This window comes from Calidris pugnax, unplaced genomic scaffold (genome assembly GCF_001431845.1).
Source record: "Calidris pugnax isolate Ruff unplaced genomic scaffold, ASM143184v1 scaffold9, whole genome shotgun sequence".
In the NCBI taxonomy this organism is placed as follows: Eukaryota; Metazoa; Chordata; class Aves; order Charadriiformes; family Scolopacidae; genus Calidris; species Calidris pugnax.
This window is the reverse complement of record NW_015090778.1, coordinates 4,363,482-4,377,318: the sequence shown is the minus strand read 5'-3', so window position 1 is coordinate 4,377,318 and position 13,837 is coordinate 4,363,482. Positions and strand designations below refer to the sequence as shown.

Sequence of the window (13,837 nt, the reverse complement as noted above, 5' to 3'; positions counted from 1 at the left end):
GGGGGGAAGGAGTAGGCCCGGTGCTGCAGGCCCGGCCAGGCCGCTGCCGCACTGCGCATGCGCGGGGCCTGCCTGCAGGGTCGTTGCACCGCCCCCCGGAAGCGGTACCATAGAGAGGGGCGGGAGGAGCCGCTCTAGGCGCGCGGGAGGCGTTACTCCCCGCCGGGCGTCGCTGCCATGGCAACCTGGCGCGGAGCTGGCCAGTGGGGCTCCGGTAGCCGCGGTACGACAGGGAGCTGGAGCAACGGAACAGAAACCCCCGGTACGGCTCAATGTCCGGCCCAGAACCCCCCGGAACGACCCAATGTCCGGGCCGGCCTAACGCGGGACCCGGTGCGGCCCAGTGCCGGCCCGGCTCCCCCCGGTACTGGTGGCCGGGCCCTGGGCCTGGCTCGGGCCCTCAGCGTGGCTGGGGCCTTGCTCCCGAGCCCTGCAGTGAAGCCGCCGTAAACAGCCTTTTCCCCACCCAGTGACACCCCTCACCCCGTTTTTTATTATTATGTTTTTACCTGGAAAGGCTGTGTGCGTGCCAGAGAGCCAGTCCCACCTGTTGGGACTTGCAGGTGAAGGCTGTGGGGAGAAGCCAATCCCTGGTGGGATTCCCTCCGCTTGCCCTGCCCAGGGGTGGCCTGTGCCAGGGAACACTGCCCTGTGCCTGGCTCGGGGGGGGTGTGTGTATGTGTTGTTAATTAAGAGCTTTTTTGCTCTTTAGGAGCCCCCGAAGCTCCGATTGTGCCCTGTCTGTGCATTGTGCTGGGTGGGTGCAGTGTGGCTCTGCAGGGGCTGGGTGCTTGTGCTCACAGCTGGAGCAGGAAACTTCCCAGGAATTTGTTCGTCTCCCTGCACAAAGCACAGGCTGGATTTATCTCGTCCCTTGTCTCTCCACTAGAACAAAGCGTGAGACAGTTGAATCCTAGTGACCCACTTTGGTCTTTGTAGCTCCTCAGAGTTTGATTTTCCCAGTTATAAGAGGTGCTGAATTTAATTGTTCTGTGCAGCCTTGAAAAAATAAAATAAACCACAACACAAAACACAGTTCAGCTGGAAATGAATGACCAGGCTGAAAGAGGAAGATAAGGTTTCTATGGGAGACTGAAGAGGAGGTCTTTTCATCTGCTTTTCAGGCAAGAAGGAAAAGACAATTAAGCTGCCCTCCTTGACAATTGCAGAGGAGCCTATGCCCGTTTCAGGTGTTCTGCAAGGAGATGACATCCAGGCGCTTGCAATTAAGGTGGAGGACCTCAAGAAAGTATGTATTGTTACTGATAGAAACAGCTGCCCTAACTGACACTCTCCTTTTACTTTGCGTGTTCAGCACAGAGTGCTGTCCATTTCCTTAAACCAGACCCCACTCTTGGAGTTTTGCTTTCATTCCATTTTGTCTGTCCTGCCTTTCGTGATTTGTCAGATCATCAAGCTCAGTTGGTAGAAATAAAGCGTTATGAATCCTTACACAATCTCTTCAAATGGAAGTATAAGTCAGAGAATCATATAATTGCTAGGTTGGAAGAGACCTTTAAGATGATCTAGTCCAACCATCAACCTAACTCTGATAAAGAAATTATGACTAAACCATATCTCTAAGCTCTGTGTCAAACCATCTTTTATACCTCCAAGGATGGTGCCTCAACCACTTCCCTGGGCAGCCCATTCCGAGGCTTAATAAACCTTTCCATGTAAAAATTTTTCCTAATATCCAAACTGAACCTTCCCCGACACAACTTGAGGCCATTTCCTCTTGTGCTTTCACCTGTGATTTGGGAGAAGAGACTGCCCTCCTGGCTACACCCTCCTTTCAGGGAGTTGTAGAGAGCGAGAAGGTCTCCCCTCAGCCTCCTTTTCTCCAGACTGAACACCCCCAGCTCCCTCAGCCTCTCCTCATAAGACTTATTCTCCAGAGCCCTCACCAGCTTCATTGCCCCTTTCTGGACATGCTGCAGCACCTCAATGTCTTTTGGCAATGACCTCAAAATCATCTCCCTCTTCAAAATTACCTTTTCAGCTTTCTGGTCTAATAAGACTTATAAGTTGTTTAGTAACTATCACGATGTCCCTTCTAAAACTCGAATCAAACTGTGGGAATGGAAGCATTTGACACCAAGTGACACAGCAGAAAGCTTTTGGGAAAGTGATTTAAAACTCTCCGTTCCCAGCCCTGGTTGTAAAGCAGAGTCCAGAGGAGTAAGACAGTAACTAAGCTGGTATCTCCGCAGCCGTGTGACGTGTGTCTTTGGGGAGGAACAGCCTGTACTGATATGACTTCTCTGCCTATCCTAGAAGGCTCGGAAGGAATGAATGTGAGTCAGTGTGTACCTACTTGCATTGTGACTGTTTATTTTCTGCAGCTCCATGTTCCACACCCTCCCCGTGATGCTAGGAAGCATCCAGTTAAGAAGGAATATCTCGTTCGAAAATACCGACCCAAAGAGACAAAGAAGACAACAGAACTCCTTGTAGCATATCCTGCCTGCCCAAAGGCACCCAGTGAAACACAGACTTTTTCTGGTAGGGTTAAACTTCACACCTTATCTTGGGGTTTTGGTTTTGCTCAGCCTAGCTTTAGTCACCTGGCTCTGAGGTTGGGTGTTTTTTATGTGTGTTGTAGCACCAGAACTGTTTGGTGGTGGCTGTGAAAAGATTCTCCCCCATCACATTTTGGGAAGTCTCCAGGAATTCAAGGAGGAAGCCTTGGCCAGAGGAAACACTCAGGTTGGTGTGTAAAGTTACGGAAACATTGCTGTGTGGCACCTCTCTAGAGGTGCAGTGTGGTGCCTGCAGTATCTTTTCAGCACCTGTCGGGAGCAGGTCAGGCCCGAGGTGTGGTTTTCCCGGTCTCTCCCACTCTACGGGGAGGGTTTGCCTTCAGAGAAACTGCACCAGCAGGTTTTGAAGTCCTGTGTGCAGGAGGAGGTCATGGAGGGAAGAATTACAGAGGCTTCCTCTTCCCTACGCGCTTCTGTTGATGGCGTCAGGCTGGCAAAGGAAGAGCTGCTGTTGCAGCAATGCCATTGCTCAACTCTAATTACCCAGATAATTCCTTCCATTGTTTGTGAGTGTGTTCCTAGTGCCCTGGTTTTGTTCCTGTCAGAGTTATCAGGTGAAAGTATTGTCAATCTGAAGAATTCTTTTCTCCTCCGCTCTCCCATTCTCGTTGTGGTGGCAGCGTGTGCACAGAGAGGTTAATTTAATGCTTCCTCTTTCTTCAGTTAGCAGATCTTATTGAGGCTTCTTGTCAAGATGTTACTGCAGCAGCTTTAAAGGAGGAACATGGAGGAAAAAAGAAAGCTCATCAGCCCCCACCAGCAGAGCACAAAGCTCTCAAGAACTGGGACCATCATATGACAATCAGGAAAAAGCAGGAGAAATATCTAGGAGGTAAGAAAAGCTGAGTTCTGTGGGCAGGTGGGGAAGTTTGATGGCACCACAACGAACTGTAATGGCTACAGCTGACCAGGGTTAATCCCATTGCTGTTGTGTGTTCTCAGAGCACCCCACGCTGCTAGTGCTGGTGGCCGTGGGTGCTGCAGTGGAGATGATCTGGGGGAAGGATAATGGATTTGGTGGGGGACAGTATAAGGGGGTTACACGTGAACAACAGGTAAAGGGTGTGCCCAGAAGTGCAGCACCAATAATTTGATGTTCCTTCCTTATAGAAATTCTTCAGAGGCCAGGGATCAGTAAAGGGCAGCCTTTTACATCTGTCTCAACAGAGCCATCTGTGTGTTCCATCCCTTCTGACAAGTCAGAGATCCTGTAAGTTTTACTTCATGGCAGAAATAAAGATTTTTTGGGTATGTACCATCAGTCTGTAAGGGTATCCTTAGCCATAAGACAGAGGAGTCTCCGCTAGGGCACAATAAAAGGCATAATCTAATATTAAACTCACCAGATTTAGGAATCAAGCAATTCCCTTGTGCCTTGGGGCCTCAAGCAAAAATCAGAGAAAAGGTTTTTTGAGGCCCCTCCACCAATCTTCCCTTTGTGTGGCTCCAGAGCTTACAGTAGGCAGGGTGGGGATTCTACTCTAAATTACCTTCATCTAATTGTCTTTTTCCAGCCTTTCACTTCCATTACCAGTTTGCCTTTTTTCCCCCCATCCTGTCCACCTGTAATGGGCACAACCCGAGGGCCTCTTCTTATTCAGTCATGTACCCTCAGCCTTCCTGAGGCAGGTATCATCCTTTAATATCCTGGCTGTCCTGTCCTCTTTGATGGTGACAAGTAGCAGGCTGGGGTTTACCACATCTGCAGGGCTCTCTCCTCAAAGAGGTGACTATTTGGAAAAGCATTAGTTGGAATTATTTCTTCTAGGGTTTTGTAAATCGCCCCTGGTTCTTCCCTCTCTGAAAGTGAATTTTGCTTCATGAAAACGCTGGTTCTTGTTTTCTTTAGCAGTGACTCAGGTGACAGCTCCAGTGTGGCTCCAGAAGGAGTAGAGGGTCCATCTTTAGTTTTCTGTGGCCAACCTGCTCGTTGGATCGACGGCACCACTTCTCGCCGGGTAATTGTGTGCTTTTTATTGTTTAGTCAAGCTAATCCTGCTTGAGTTCCCGAGTTACAGCTGTACAATGAGTGTCACTCTCAGGCCAGAGAATGGGGGATTTATTGTGAGCATAATGGATTATCCCTACGTTGGCTCCGGAGAAATCTAGAAACAGAAGGGGTTGCTCTGTCTGTGGTGTGAAGCTCAGATTCCCGGGCTCTCTCTGTATAATGGCCACTTCATTGGACCTGCCTTACAAGTTCTCCTACCAAGGCTCAACCTTTTACTTGTGCTATGCCTTCAGGCAAGATATATCCTGCCAGATAGATAGAGTAGAAATTGTTATCATTGTCTTTTTCCTTGCAGGCTGAAGTTGGCATTGCTGCCCGGCTCAACTTTGAGACTTTGGTTGGTGAGAAAGCTGAAAGCTCCCTGACGGTGAGCAATGATGGCACAACTGCCATCTGGTATGACTGGATGAGGCTTCCCCAGAGGATTCCCTCCAGAGAAACTACGAAGATAAGGACACCGCGTTTTTACTTTGATATCAGATCAGGTGTGAGAGCTGCTGATCTCTGAGGCTTCAGTACGTGGAGCAGAGAGAGAGCACGTATCCAGGAGTTCTCTGAGATGCTGAGTCTGACTAATGGCAGAGCAAGCCTGTTGGGTGATTCTCCTTAGGATGCCACCCTGGGCGTTAGGGCTGACTCACACCAAAAGAGGTGTGCGAGACAGATCCCTTTCGTGGGACTTGAAGGAAAGGAGGAGGTTGCTCCTATTCTGAATGTAACTGGGTGGAATATTGAGAAGTGAATCATTTTCTGATGGCAAACTGGGCAGAATCTGCCTGAGAGAGTACTGAGCTTGCTGTCAGAGGAGCGTGCGGTGGAAATAACACCAGTTCAGTAACATGGTGGCTGGGAGTAAATCCAGCTGGAGAAAAATAGCTGGATGAAGTGTCATAACCAGCAAAGCTATGGGAAAAGAGTCTCATGCAGAGATAAGGACACTCGGGGTGTGGTTGGAAGAGAAAGGGTCAAGTTAACCAGGTGGTTTTTTGCAGACCGATGCATTTTTCTCTCTTGTTTCAGGTGTAATGTTGCCTGGGGAAACTAGGACGTTTTCCTTTATTTTCAAGTCAGAGAGAGTGGGCATTTTCAGTGAGGCCTGGGAATTTAGGACACGTCCCCTGTTATTAGGAGGAGCTCTGCTGCAGGTGACCCTTTGGGCAATTGCTGTCTCTGAGGATGTATTTGCTGACCGCAGAGAGAAACCGGAGGTAACCAAGCAGGTAACTGGGAAACTCTGAGCTTTGAACTTAATATGCAAATAGAGGATAAAGATGGGAGGGGATGACATGGTATTTTTATTGCTATGCAATTAGGGCTGAGAGTGAGATGATGATTTATTTCCAGAATATCTGTATGTACTTGAGCAGGTTTGCTAAATAAAATGGAAGAACTCTGCAGTCTATTGTAATGTTATTAATAAAGACATAATTGTGTCTCCTAAACTGTTCACACTGGTCCTTTAAAGAATGCATTTTCTGTTGGTAATCAATTTCATTACTTAGTGGGGATAGGATTATGTGTCGTACACTATGATACCGGTTAAGTTATAAATTGAAAATGACACTACGCTTTGAAAAGTATAGTTTGGGGGAGGATTTGTAGCGTTTATTTGAAAAGCTGTTGTAATTATTGCTCTGCTTAGCGGGGTTTGCAGTTATTCTTGTCCTTGTAACCCTATATAACATATACATGTGGTTACTAGCGTGGGTGTGAATTTGCTTGTGTGTCTGTATATGGAAGGGGAACTCACACGTGTGCTTGTTGTGGTGCCTCAGATTGAGCTGGCCATTCGAGAAGGTGCTGCTATAGTAGAAGAGTTTCTGAAGAAACGTCTTAAACAACGTCGTGTCCGGACCTCAGAGCGTTCCCCGTCTCCTGTGGATGTCACAGAGGAGGAGTTGTTCCACTGCAAGAATCCCGAGGTGATGTTTGCTATTTGAAATCACAGCGGGGGAAGACCCATGGGGCTGGTGCTTCTTCCCTGGGTTTCTGGAGGCTGGCATGGTCTGCCATGGTGGCTTTAGCAATTAGGTTTGTAGAGGAAAGGCATAGCTCATTTCACTATTTACCTTTACCCTGTTATGACAGTTCCATTATCAGCATCAAGTGGTAAAGCAGCTGCATGAACTATGGAGACAGTACATAACTGTTCCTTCAGCCTCTGAGGATAAAGTGTCCTCAGACCAGAAGAGCACTGTGGAGGGCACCCAGCTCCGGGAGAGGATCTTGAAGGCTCTCCTTCCTCAGAGGAGCACCACAGCGGTCCCAGGCATGAAGAACACCCTTGAGGAGACATCCTCAGGATGGAACCTCTCTTTGGATGACTTTAAGCAGGTGTTCACCCCTCTTCCCTCTAGCGCTATGACCAGCTGATGGTGTTTTCATTTTCCCTACAAATAGCCTGCCCTGCCCCAGCGTGAGCCCCCCGAAAGGTCTGCTTCCAACGTGCTGGGGGTTAGAGATGATTTACAATGTGTGTCGCAGAAAAGCACTTCAGCTCTGCTGACCACACCCTCAGTGCTCTTGTAAAGAGGTTCCCAAGAGAGACTTTGAGGGTTGTTGTGTGAAGAAGAAAAGAGAACCACACAATGTAATAGATATTTTAAGCTCTTCCCCCATTAGCTTTCTGTCATCCCACGACTGAATGCGGGGGGCAGGCGAATCCTACAGCCTCCTGTGGCTTCCCCAAGGGCTCTTCTCCTTGGAGAGTCCTTCCTATTCATCAGAGCGCTAAGGGGGCACTCATGACAGGCTGTGGATAAATTGCAGACCTCCCTGGATTAAAGCAAGAGTGGTTTGGATTCTGTCAGCACAGTTTTTCTGATGTGCTCTCTTGGAAATCTCTCTTCTGCTTTTATAACTACTCTTTACTTTGGTAGAACTCTTTACTTACTCACTAGAATCCCTGTTCTCCAGCACATCTGGGAAGTTGCAAAGGGGCTTCCTGTCAGTTTAACTGGGGGGTCTGGGATTGCTCCCCAGATTTTGGGTCATGTGTACACCTTGGCCACATCCCAGCCACATAGGAAGCCACGTCTGGGTGTGTAAGTGCCCAGTGCAGCCTGGTTTCAGACTGGTGTCCAGGTAGAGAGCTGTGCTGTGCTCCCTTGGGCTCGGGGTCTACGGACTGGGAATGAAAACTGAGCAGCAGCACTCTGTGTTTTCTCTCACATCAGGCTATAAAGTCCATCCCCGAGGAGGAGCGGCGAGAAGAAGCACTGGCCCAGCTCAATAAGGCAGCACGGGAGCTGCGTCTTCAACAGAGACCAACTCAGACAGACCTTTTGTATCAAACCTGGTGCGTTACTTTTGCAAGATAAAGCTTGTAAATGCATCATGGGATCAACAGCCTTAACAAGCTCTGTTGCAAGCGTTGTGATTCAGACTGCAGATAATTATATGAGGTCTAGAAGTCGTCTTTACACTCTGGTTTTTTTATAGCTTAATTGTAGCAGCTGTCTAGGACCCAAGTGCCTTTTTTTTTTTTTTCTGGGGATAAGTTTAGAATATTGAATGTATGTAATTTTGGGGAGTATACAAAATGATTTCTGGTAAGATTATTCTAGTCTATATTTATGAAACCTTGGGGTAATTTTGTGTACCCTTTTACTCAGATAACTGTATCCTCCCTCATACAGTCTCTCTGTTCTTTGCTCAGGCTCTCAGACTGTAAACATATCAGCAGCTTTCTAGTTGCTTCTAAATTAGAAGGATGCAGGTTTCTCTCAGTAAACACAGGGAGCAGGTTGATGCTGATTTACCAACATGTGTCATGCTGAAGAGCAGGAGATCTCGTTTTGCTGTAATATTTATGGGCCCGTCTGAGCTCATTGATTTGCAAACTGGTGAGACTTCAGAGGGCTCAAACATGAGGAAAGGAATTTGGCTTCTCTCTGCACAGATTTTTTGATGGTGGGGGCTACTTTATTGGTTTGGATGGACAGAGCAGCCCTCAGCTGCTCACTCCTGGGCACAGGGTAGAAGGAGGTGGCAACTGCTGAACCCTCTCCCTTCTGATTCTGATACTTTTCTCAGCCTCCTACTGTGGCGTCAAACAATTGATGATATGGTGAGTCACTCCATGAGGCTGAGATCCCTGCTTGGCTTGCCTGAGAAGAAAACCATCTATGTAGATGATGATCCAGAGGAAACGGGTAAGTGGTAGTTGTAGCACGGCGACTGGTTTCTGCGGACGGTTGGAAATCCAGAAAACGTGCTGAATTTCAACTGAATTGGCAATTTCAGCAGTTGCCCCTCAAAGCTTTTATAAGAAAATGCACCAGAAAAAAATGGCAGGTTGTGTGATTGGGATTTGTGGTTTGGTGTCGTTAAGAAAACACCGCACAAATAAGCCTTTTAATTGAGCTAGATGTGGCTGTGGTTTTCACACAGACTAACCCAGAACACCCTCGCTCACTAGAGTCTTAAGGCCTTCTTCTGATACACACCTGAGGCCTGTTCATTCCTTATTTAAACAGAGCACTCTGCAAGGTGGTGTTTCTCAGTGCAGTGCAGCTCAGATTAATAAAAAGAGGAAAATACATTGCACAAGTAATATACTTGCACTGCGTGAGTGCAGCGAGCTTGTCTTTCTGGATGCAAAAATGTTGCTTTTGCATAATTGAAATTCTTTCCTTAGTCGTGGAAGTTAAGCAACCTGTAGAAGGAAAAAAGGAAGACAGAATAACCATTAGGAAAGAAGAGAGGAAATTAGCTGTTGGTAAGGATAGAGAAGGCAAAAAAAGAACACCGAAGACGGCAGGGACAGAGAAAGAGGTATGTGTTAGGATGCTTGTTGGAAACTAGGTGCTGGGGACAGTGTGATCCATTCTGAGGATCCATACCCCGAGTTTGTGCTGATTTCCAGCCCAGTGAAAGAGGTGCTGCTTCTGGGAGGTACATCCTGTGGCAATCTGAAAGGTGTTCTCACCTGGGTCACTTTTTTTTTTTACCTTTCTCCTCTGTCCCTGAGTAGGAACAACCAAGCAGCAGAAAGTTAGAAGATGTGACAAAGATGATATCTTCCATTCCATTGCTGGAAGTGGAAGAGGGAGCACAGCCCCTGGAAGTTCTAACTGCAGATCAAGTAGAACCTCCACCTGAGGAGGTGGACCCTGCTCTGTTTCGGAAATACCAGGAAAAGCTTTATGTTGAAGTGAGTCTGACCAGAGCTTATGTCTTTGTTTCTTGGTTTTATTCTTCTTATAAAGTTACGTTGGAGCCCAGGTGGAGAGAGAAGCAGTTTGTTAAACTCGGAAAACTGACAATCACGTCCATAGTTCTGTAGCTCATGTCTGTGGTTCTGTAGGTGTGAAATACAGGGGGAGGGAAGGTGTCCTCTGCTCCAGCCTGGAGTCTGTTCACATAAATCCAGCCATCACATCGCCACATGCGGGATTTCTATCTGGGATGTCTTTTAGCATGCTCGTGGACTCTTGAGGGATCAGCAGAATTAATTGTATCTCAGATAATGTTAAACACACTTCGTAGCCAGAAAAGTTATTACTGGAGCTCAGCTCTGTTAGCAGGCAGCCGCTCTGATGTGGTTGTGTGCCTGCCCATACGTTAATGCGCTCCGGTGTGAGAAACCATTTCTCTGGCTTGTCGATCTCATCATCGGCATCTCTTCCTGTGTTTTCTCTGCAATTACCTTCTGTTCATTTCTGCTGCAGGTTTATGGGCTGCTGGGCTCCATGGTGAGCAAGATGGTTGCTTTGTTCGAGGACTTAGAGAGAGAAGATGCTCTGAAGTGGGAGAGCAAAGCCATTTGTGACTAGAAATAGACATCCTTTTACAAAATAAATAAATAACCATATTTACACAGATCAAGTGGAGATTCTTCTTTCTGAAGTGATGCAGTGATTAGAAATCCTGGGCTGCCTCCTTTCTGACATGCTGTGATGCGCGACTATTGCTAGATCATCTGTTACTTCTGCAGATGATCACTTGCCAAGAAGAGACAAGGCAAGAAATATCACAGCCTCAGAAACAGTTAAGACTAGAAAATACTGGCATTTCAGCTAAGGAAGAAGAATTTAAAAGTGCCAGTCAACATGAGATATGTCTTTATTCTTTGTTTCTCGGTCTTGCTTGCCTAGCAGGTGAGTGAGCAGAGAGTGTCCCTTACTAGGACAGGGACTTAGAAAAATCCATCCTGTTTTTGATTGGACTCAAAGATCCCAAGGGTCTCTTCCAACCTGGATGATTCTATGATTTTATGATATTCTTGCCTGCTTGTCCAGTCTCCTCTCGGGACTTGCTGACAGAAGGCTTCTTGGAGGCATTCCCAGTCCCAGTGAGAACGCACCATCCCAAGGGGTGTTGCCACCCTGCCTGCTTTTGCACCCGTGAGTTGACTTGTGCTGATCTTGCCATCTCTTTCCATCCAGCTCAAGGTACCCAAGCCCCATTTGGCGCCAGCTCTTCCTTGCTTCCTTCCAAGACTGATTCCACTTGAATTAAAATGAGTGAAATTCACGCCGTAAATATTGTGAGCGTGGTAAGGCCTTGTGTCAATCACCCCTCCTGTCTGTGTCAGCCCGTGTGTGCATCCGGGCACCTCACCATTTTCTGTCTGGGTTTCCTTGCCCATCACAGCCAGAATGGAGCTTTTTGTGGAGACATCCTGGCTCTGCGTGTCTCCAGCCCTCCAGTGGGCTTGGGTCAGAGCAGGTTTTCCAGGCGGAGTGAGTTGGGTGCAGGGTCTCTCTTGGCCTGGCATCAAGAGACACTCAGAACATCTCAGTAAAGTGCCATCTTCCTGCTCAAGCAGCGGGAGAGCGTTCCCCAAGAAATGACATCAGTGTGGGTTATTCCTTGAGGTTGGTGACACCTCTGGGGTCGTTAGGCAGCAGATGCCCGTGCTGGCTGAGCGTTGTGTTACACACTCAGTGCGTGGCTGTGCGTGTGTGCCTCGGGCACCTTCTCCTTTCCTTTGGCAGCCACGCTGACAGGCGTCTCGCAGCCGCACCAAGTGTAAATAACTCTTCCTTCTGCAGAACTGTTTGCTTTTGCTTTCTCATTCGAAGTGGCACTGTCTCTGGGGAGAAGGTATATTCTTCCCCATGGCTCCTGCCACTACCACGGCAAAGCACAGTTTATTTTTTTTTTGCTGGCCAGGTGAGGCCCCTCGTGTCTGGAGATGGTTTCTCCTAGCAGGGAGGAAGCCAGGAGCCTCTTGTGGCATAGCGGGCACGAACCCACAGAGGGAATGTCTCTGCTCAGCATTCCTGCAGTGAGAATTTCAGCAACATTTTGAGAATTAGAAGGAAAAAGGCCTGAAGTTGGGGTGTGTCTCACAGGCTCTGACAATAGCTCCTGCCTCCCTGGAGATGATTATCAGCTTGTGAATCTGCCCAACTCAAACAGCTCAAGCCATCTGTTTCTCGACAAGAGGGAGTCTGCACGTTATAGAGGCAACGTGATTGTCTCAAAAGCCAGAATGCTTTTATTTGACAGCTTTACCTTCAAAGATGGCAAAGCCTGTTCACAAGATCTGTGCCTGCAGTCCAGCTTGTAGAAATCAGGCTCCACGTGTACCCCTACTCACAGGAAAACTCCTTAATACGAAAACAGGTAGATGAGAGTTTAATGTTAGTCACCCACCGTGGAAGAATGTCCTTCCCTGATCTCTCCTTCCTGTCCGAGGGAGGAGCCTGGTTGCCCAGGGCAGGCGGGAGGCATAAGAACTTCTGCAAAGGAGAATAAACCCAAATGCTGGGAATAGTCTTAATTTTTTTTGTTATAAATATCACCAGTGTCTCTTACAGCCCTTGGACAAGAGTGTCCTCATGGGACAAGGTACAAGCAGGGCAGGGGAAGGAAGTGCTGGGCCAGCAAAGCGCAGTGCTCTGCTCTCTGCTCTGGCTGCTGCGGCTTTCTCTGAGCCAGCTGCCTTTTTTTTTTTTTCTTCTTTTTTTTTTTTTTTTCCACTTTTGCATTGATTTGTGGAAGTTACACGGCTGGAACTGCAGTGGAATTAGAGCTGGCTTCCACCGAACACCTTTAGAAACTTGTACCCCTGGTTTACAGGCTCAGTGGGACCTGAGGTGTGGGTCCTGTCACTAGAGCAGAGACCCTCGGGGCTGGTCAGCCCCACACTCTGAGGGCACCTGGATGCACCAGTCCCTGTAATCCCGACTCCCAGCAGCCAGGCAAGGAGAGTGTTCCTTCTCCTCTCCCAAACGTCGGCATTATTTGTATTAGTGTTAATAATTTGTGTTGTGTTTGCTAAATAATGGAGGTGAGCGACCTTCCTGGCCTTGGGAGTTGCATACCAAAGCCATCACGTGAGTCGGGGCCTGAAGACACCACCAGAACTGTTAGAGAAGCTGGAAAAGGGGATTCTGTGAAAATGCTGGAAGCCCATTTCCAGAGGCTTCCCAGTGGCTGGGGGCAGGGCCTGGGTGAGCAGCCACCGTGTCCCAGGGCTGAGGGAAATGGGCTTTAGAGCCTTGTTGGGTCCTGCTTCCTACAGCAGGGTTGTGGACCACCCAGAAAAGCAAACCCCAGGTTTGTCCAGCTGGTGTTGTCCCCAGGGAGAGGTTCGCTTTGCTTATAAGAAAATCAGTGCCTGAAGAGGGACAATGAAGGTGAACCAGGAGCACCAGGAACAGAGGAAGGGGAAGGCCTGGATCTTGGGTGGCCATGACGAATGCCTCCCACCGCCTGAGCTGGGATGTTCTCCAGCCTGACCTGGAGGATGGTTCGGATGCTGGAGGTGCTCTTCTCACAGGGACTAAATGCTCAGTCAGCTTCCACGGCCAGAGCCTGTTGGGAAAGCCAGGCTGGTGAGATCTGCAAAGCCTCTGGAGGCACGTGGCCTCCTCGCTGCCTTCTCCCTGCCACCCAGGGCAGGACCTTCAGACCTTCTGCGCTGCCGGGGGCCTAGGGCAAGGTGAATCTCAGCTCTGCACTCAGCGCAGTGGGACCATCGGCAGGAAGGCACAGTCCCCCCTCCAGAATGTCTCAGCACCCAGGAGATGCTTTCCATTATGGAAAATGTCAGTGATATTAAAAAAGATTATATATATCCATAATGCTTGAAGGCCTGTCAGCGATTAAAATGGAAGGCAGAGGCCGGGAGAGAGGGGGTGGCATTGAAACCATCGAGAGACATGACTTATTTTGTCATGTCATCTGATGCCTCCCTCTCCCCCCCCCACTCCCCCCCCCAAGCCAGGCTCCAGGAGCTGTTCAGAGCAGGGGAAGAATCCGCTCCAAATTTAGATCCCGGCCAAAAAAAAAAAAAAAAAAAAAAAAAAAAAAAAAAAAATTAAAAAAC

The 13,837-nt window shown here is 48.4% G+C and overlaps 2 protein-coding genes across 6 annotated transcripts in view; both read left to right on the top strand.

The window, feature by feature from the left end:
- Positions 1–138, top strand: part of RSAD1 (radical S-adenosyl methionine domain containing 1) — a 2,326-nt gene extending 2,188 nt beyond the window's left edge. Inside the window, exon 9 of the mRNA XM_014949898.1 lies at positions 79–138. Coding sequence (XP_014805384.1) covers positions 79–138 — 60 coding nt within the window. The remainder of the gene's footprint in view (positions 1–78) is intronic.
- MYCBPAP (MYCBP associated protein) lies at positions 118–10,379 on the top strand. 5 transcript variants are annotated; one of them, XM_014953859.1, is made up of 16 exons: positions 118–262; positions 1,125–1,249; positions 2,346–2,505; positions 2,606–2,709; positions 3,207–3,375; positions 3,711–3,753; positions 4,393–4,501; positions 4,850–5,039; positions 5,575–5,774; positions 6,330–6,476; positions 6,643–6,888; positions 7,731–7,852; positions 8,590–8,708; positions 9,194–9,330; positions 9,530–9,709; positions 10,227–10,379. In XM_014953859.1, exons 1-16 carry the CDS (start codon positions 178–180, stop codon positions 10,329–10,331), a joined length of 2,241 nt encoding a protein of 746 aa, XP_014809345.1. In that variant the 5' UTR covers positions 118–177; the 3' UTR covers positions 10,332–10,379. The 5 variants fall into 5 exon arrangements, 4 of the variants coding, with proteins under 4 accessions (XP_014809345.1, XP_014809334.1, XP_014809352.1 ...); XM_014953848.1 differs by having other exon boundaries at positions 3,654–3,753; positions 4,396–4,501; XM_014953842.1 differs by having other exon boundaries at positions 119–262; positions 3,654–3,753.
- Positions 10,380–13,837: the final 3,458 nt, after the last annotated feature.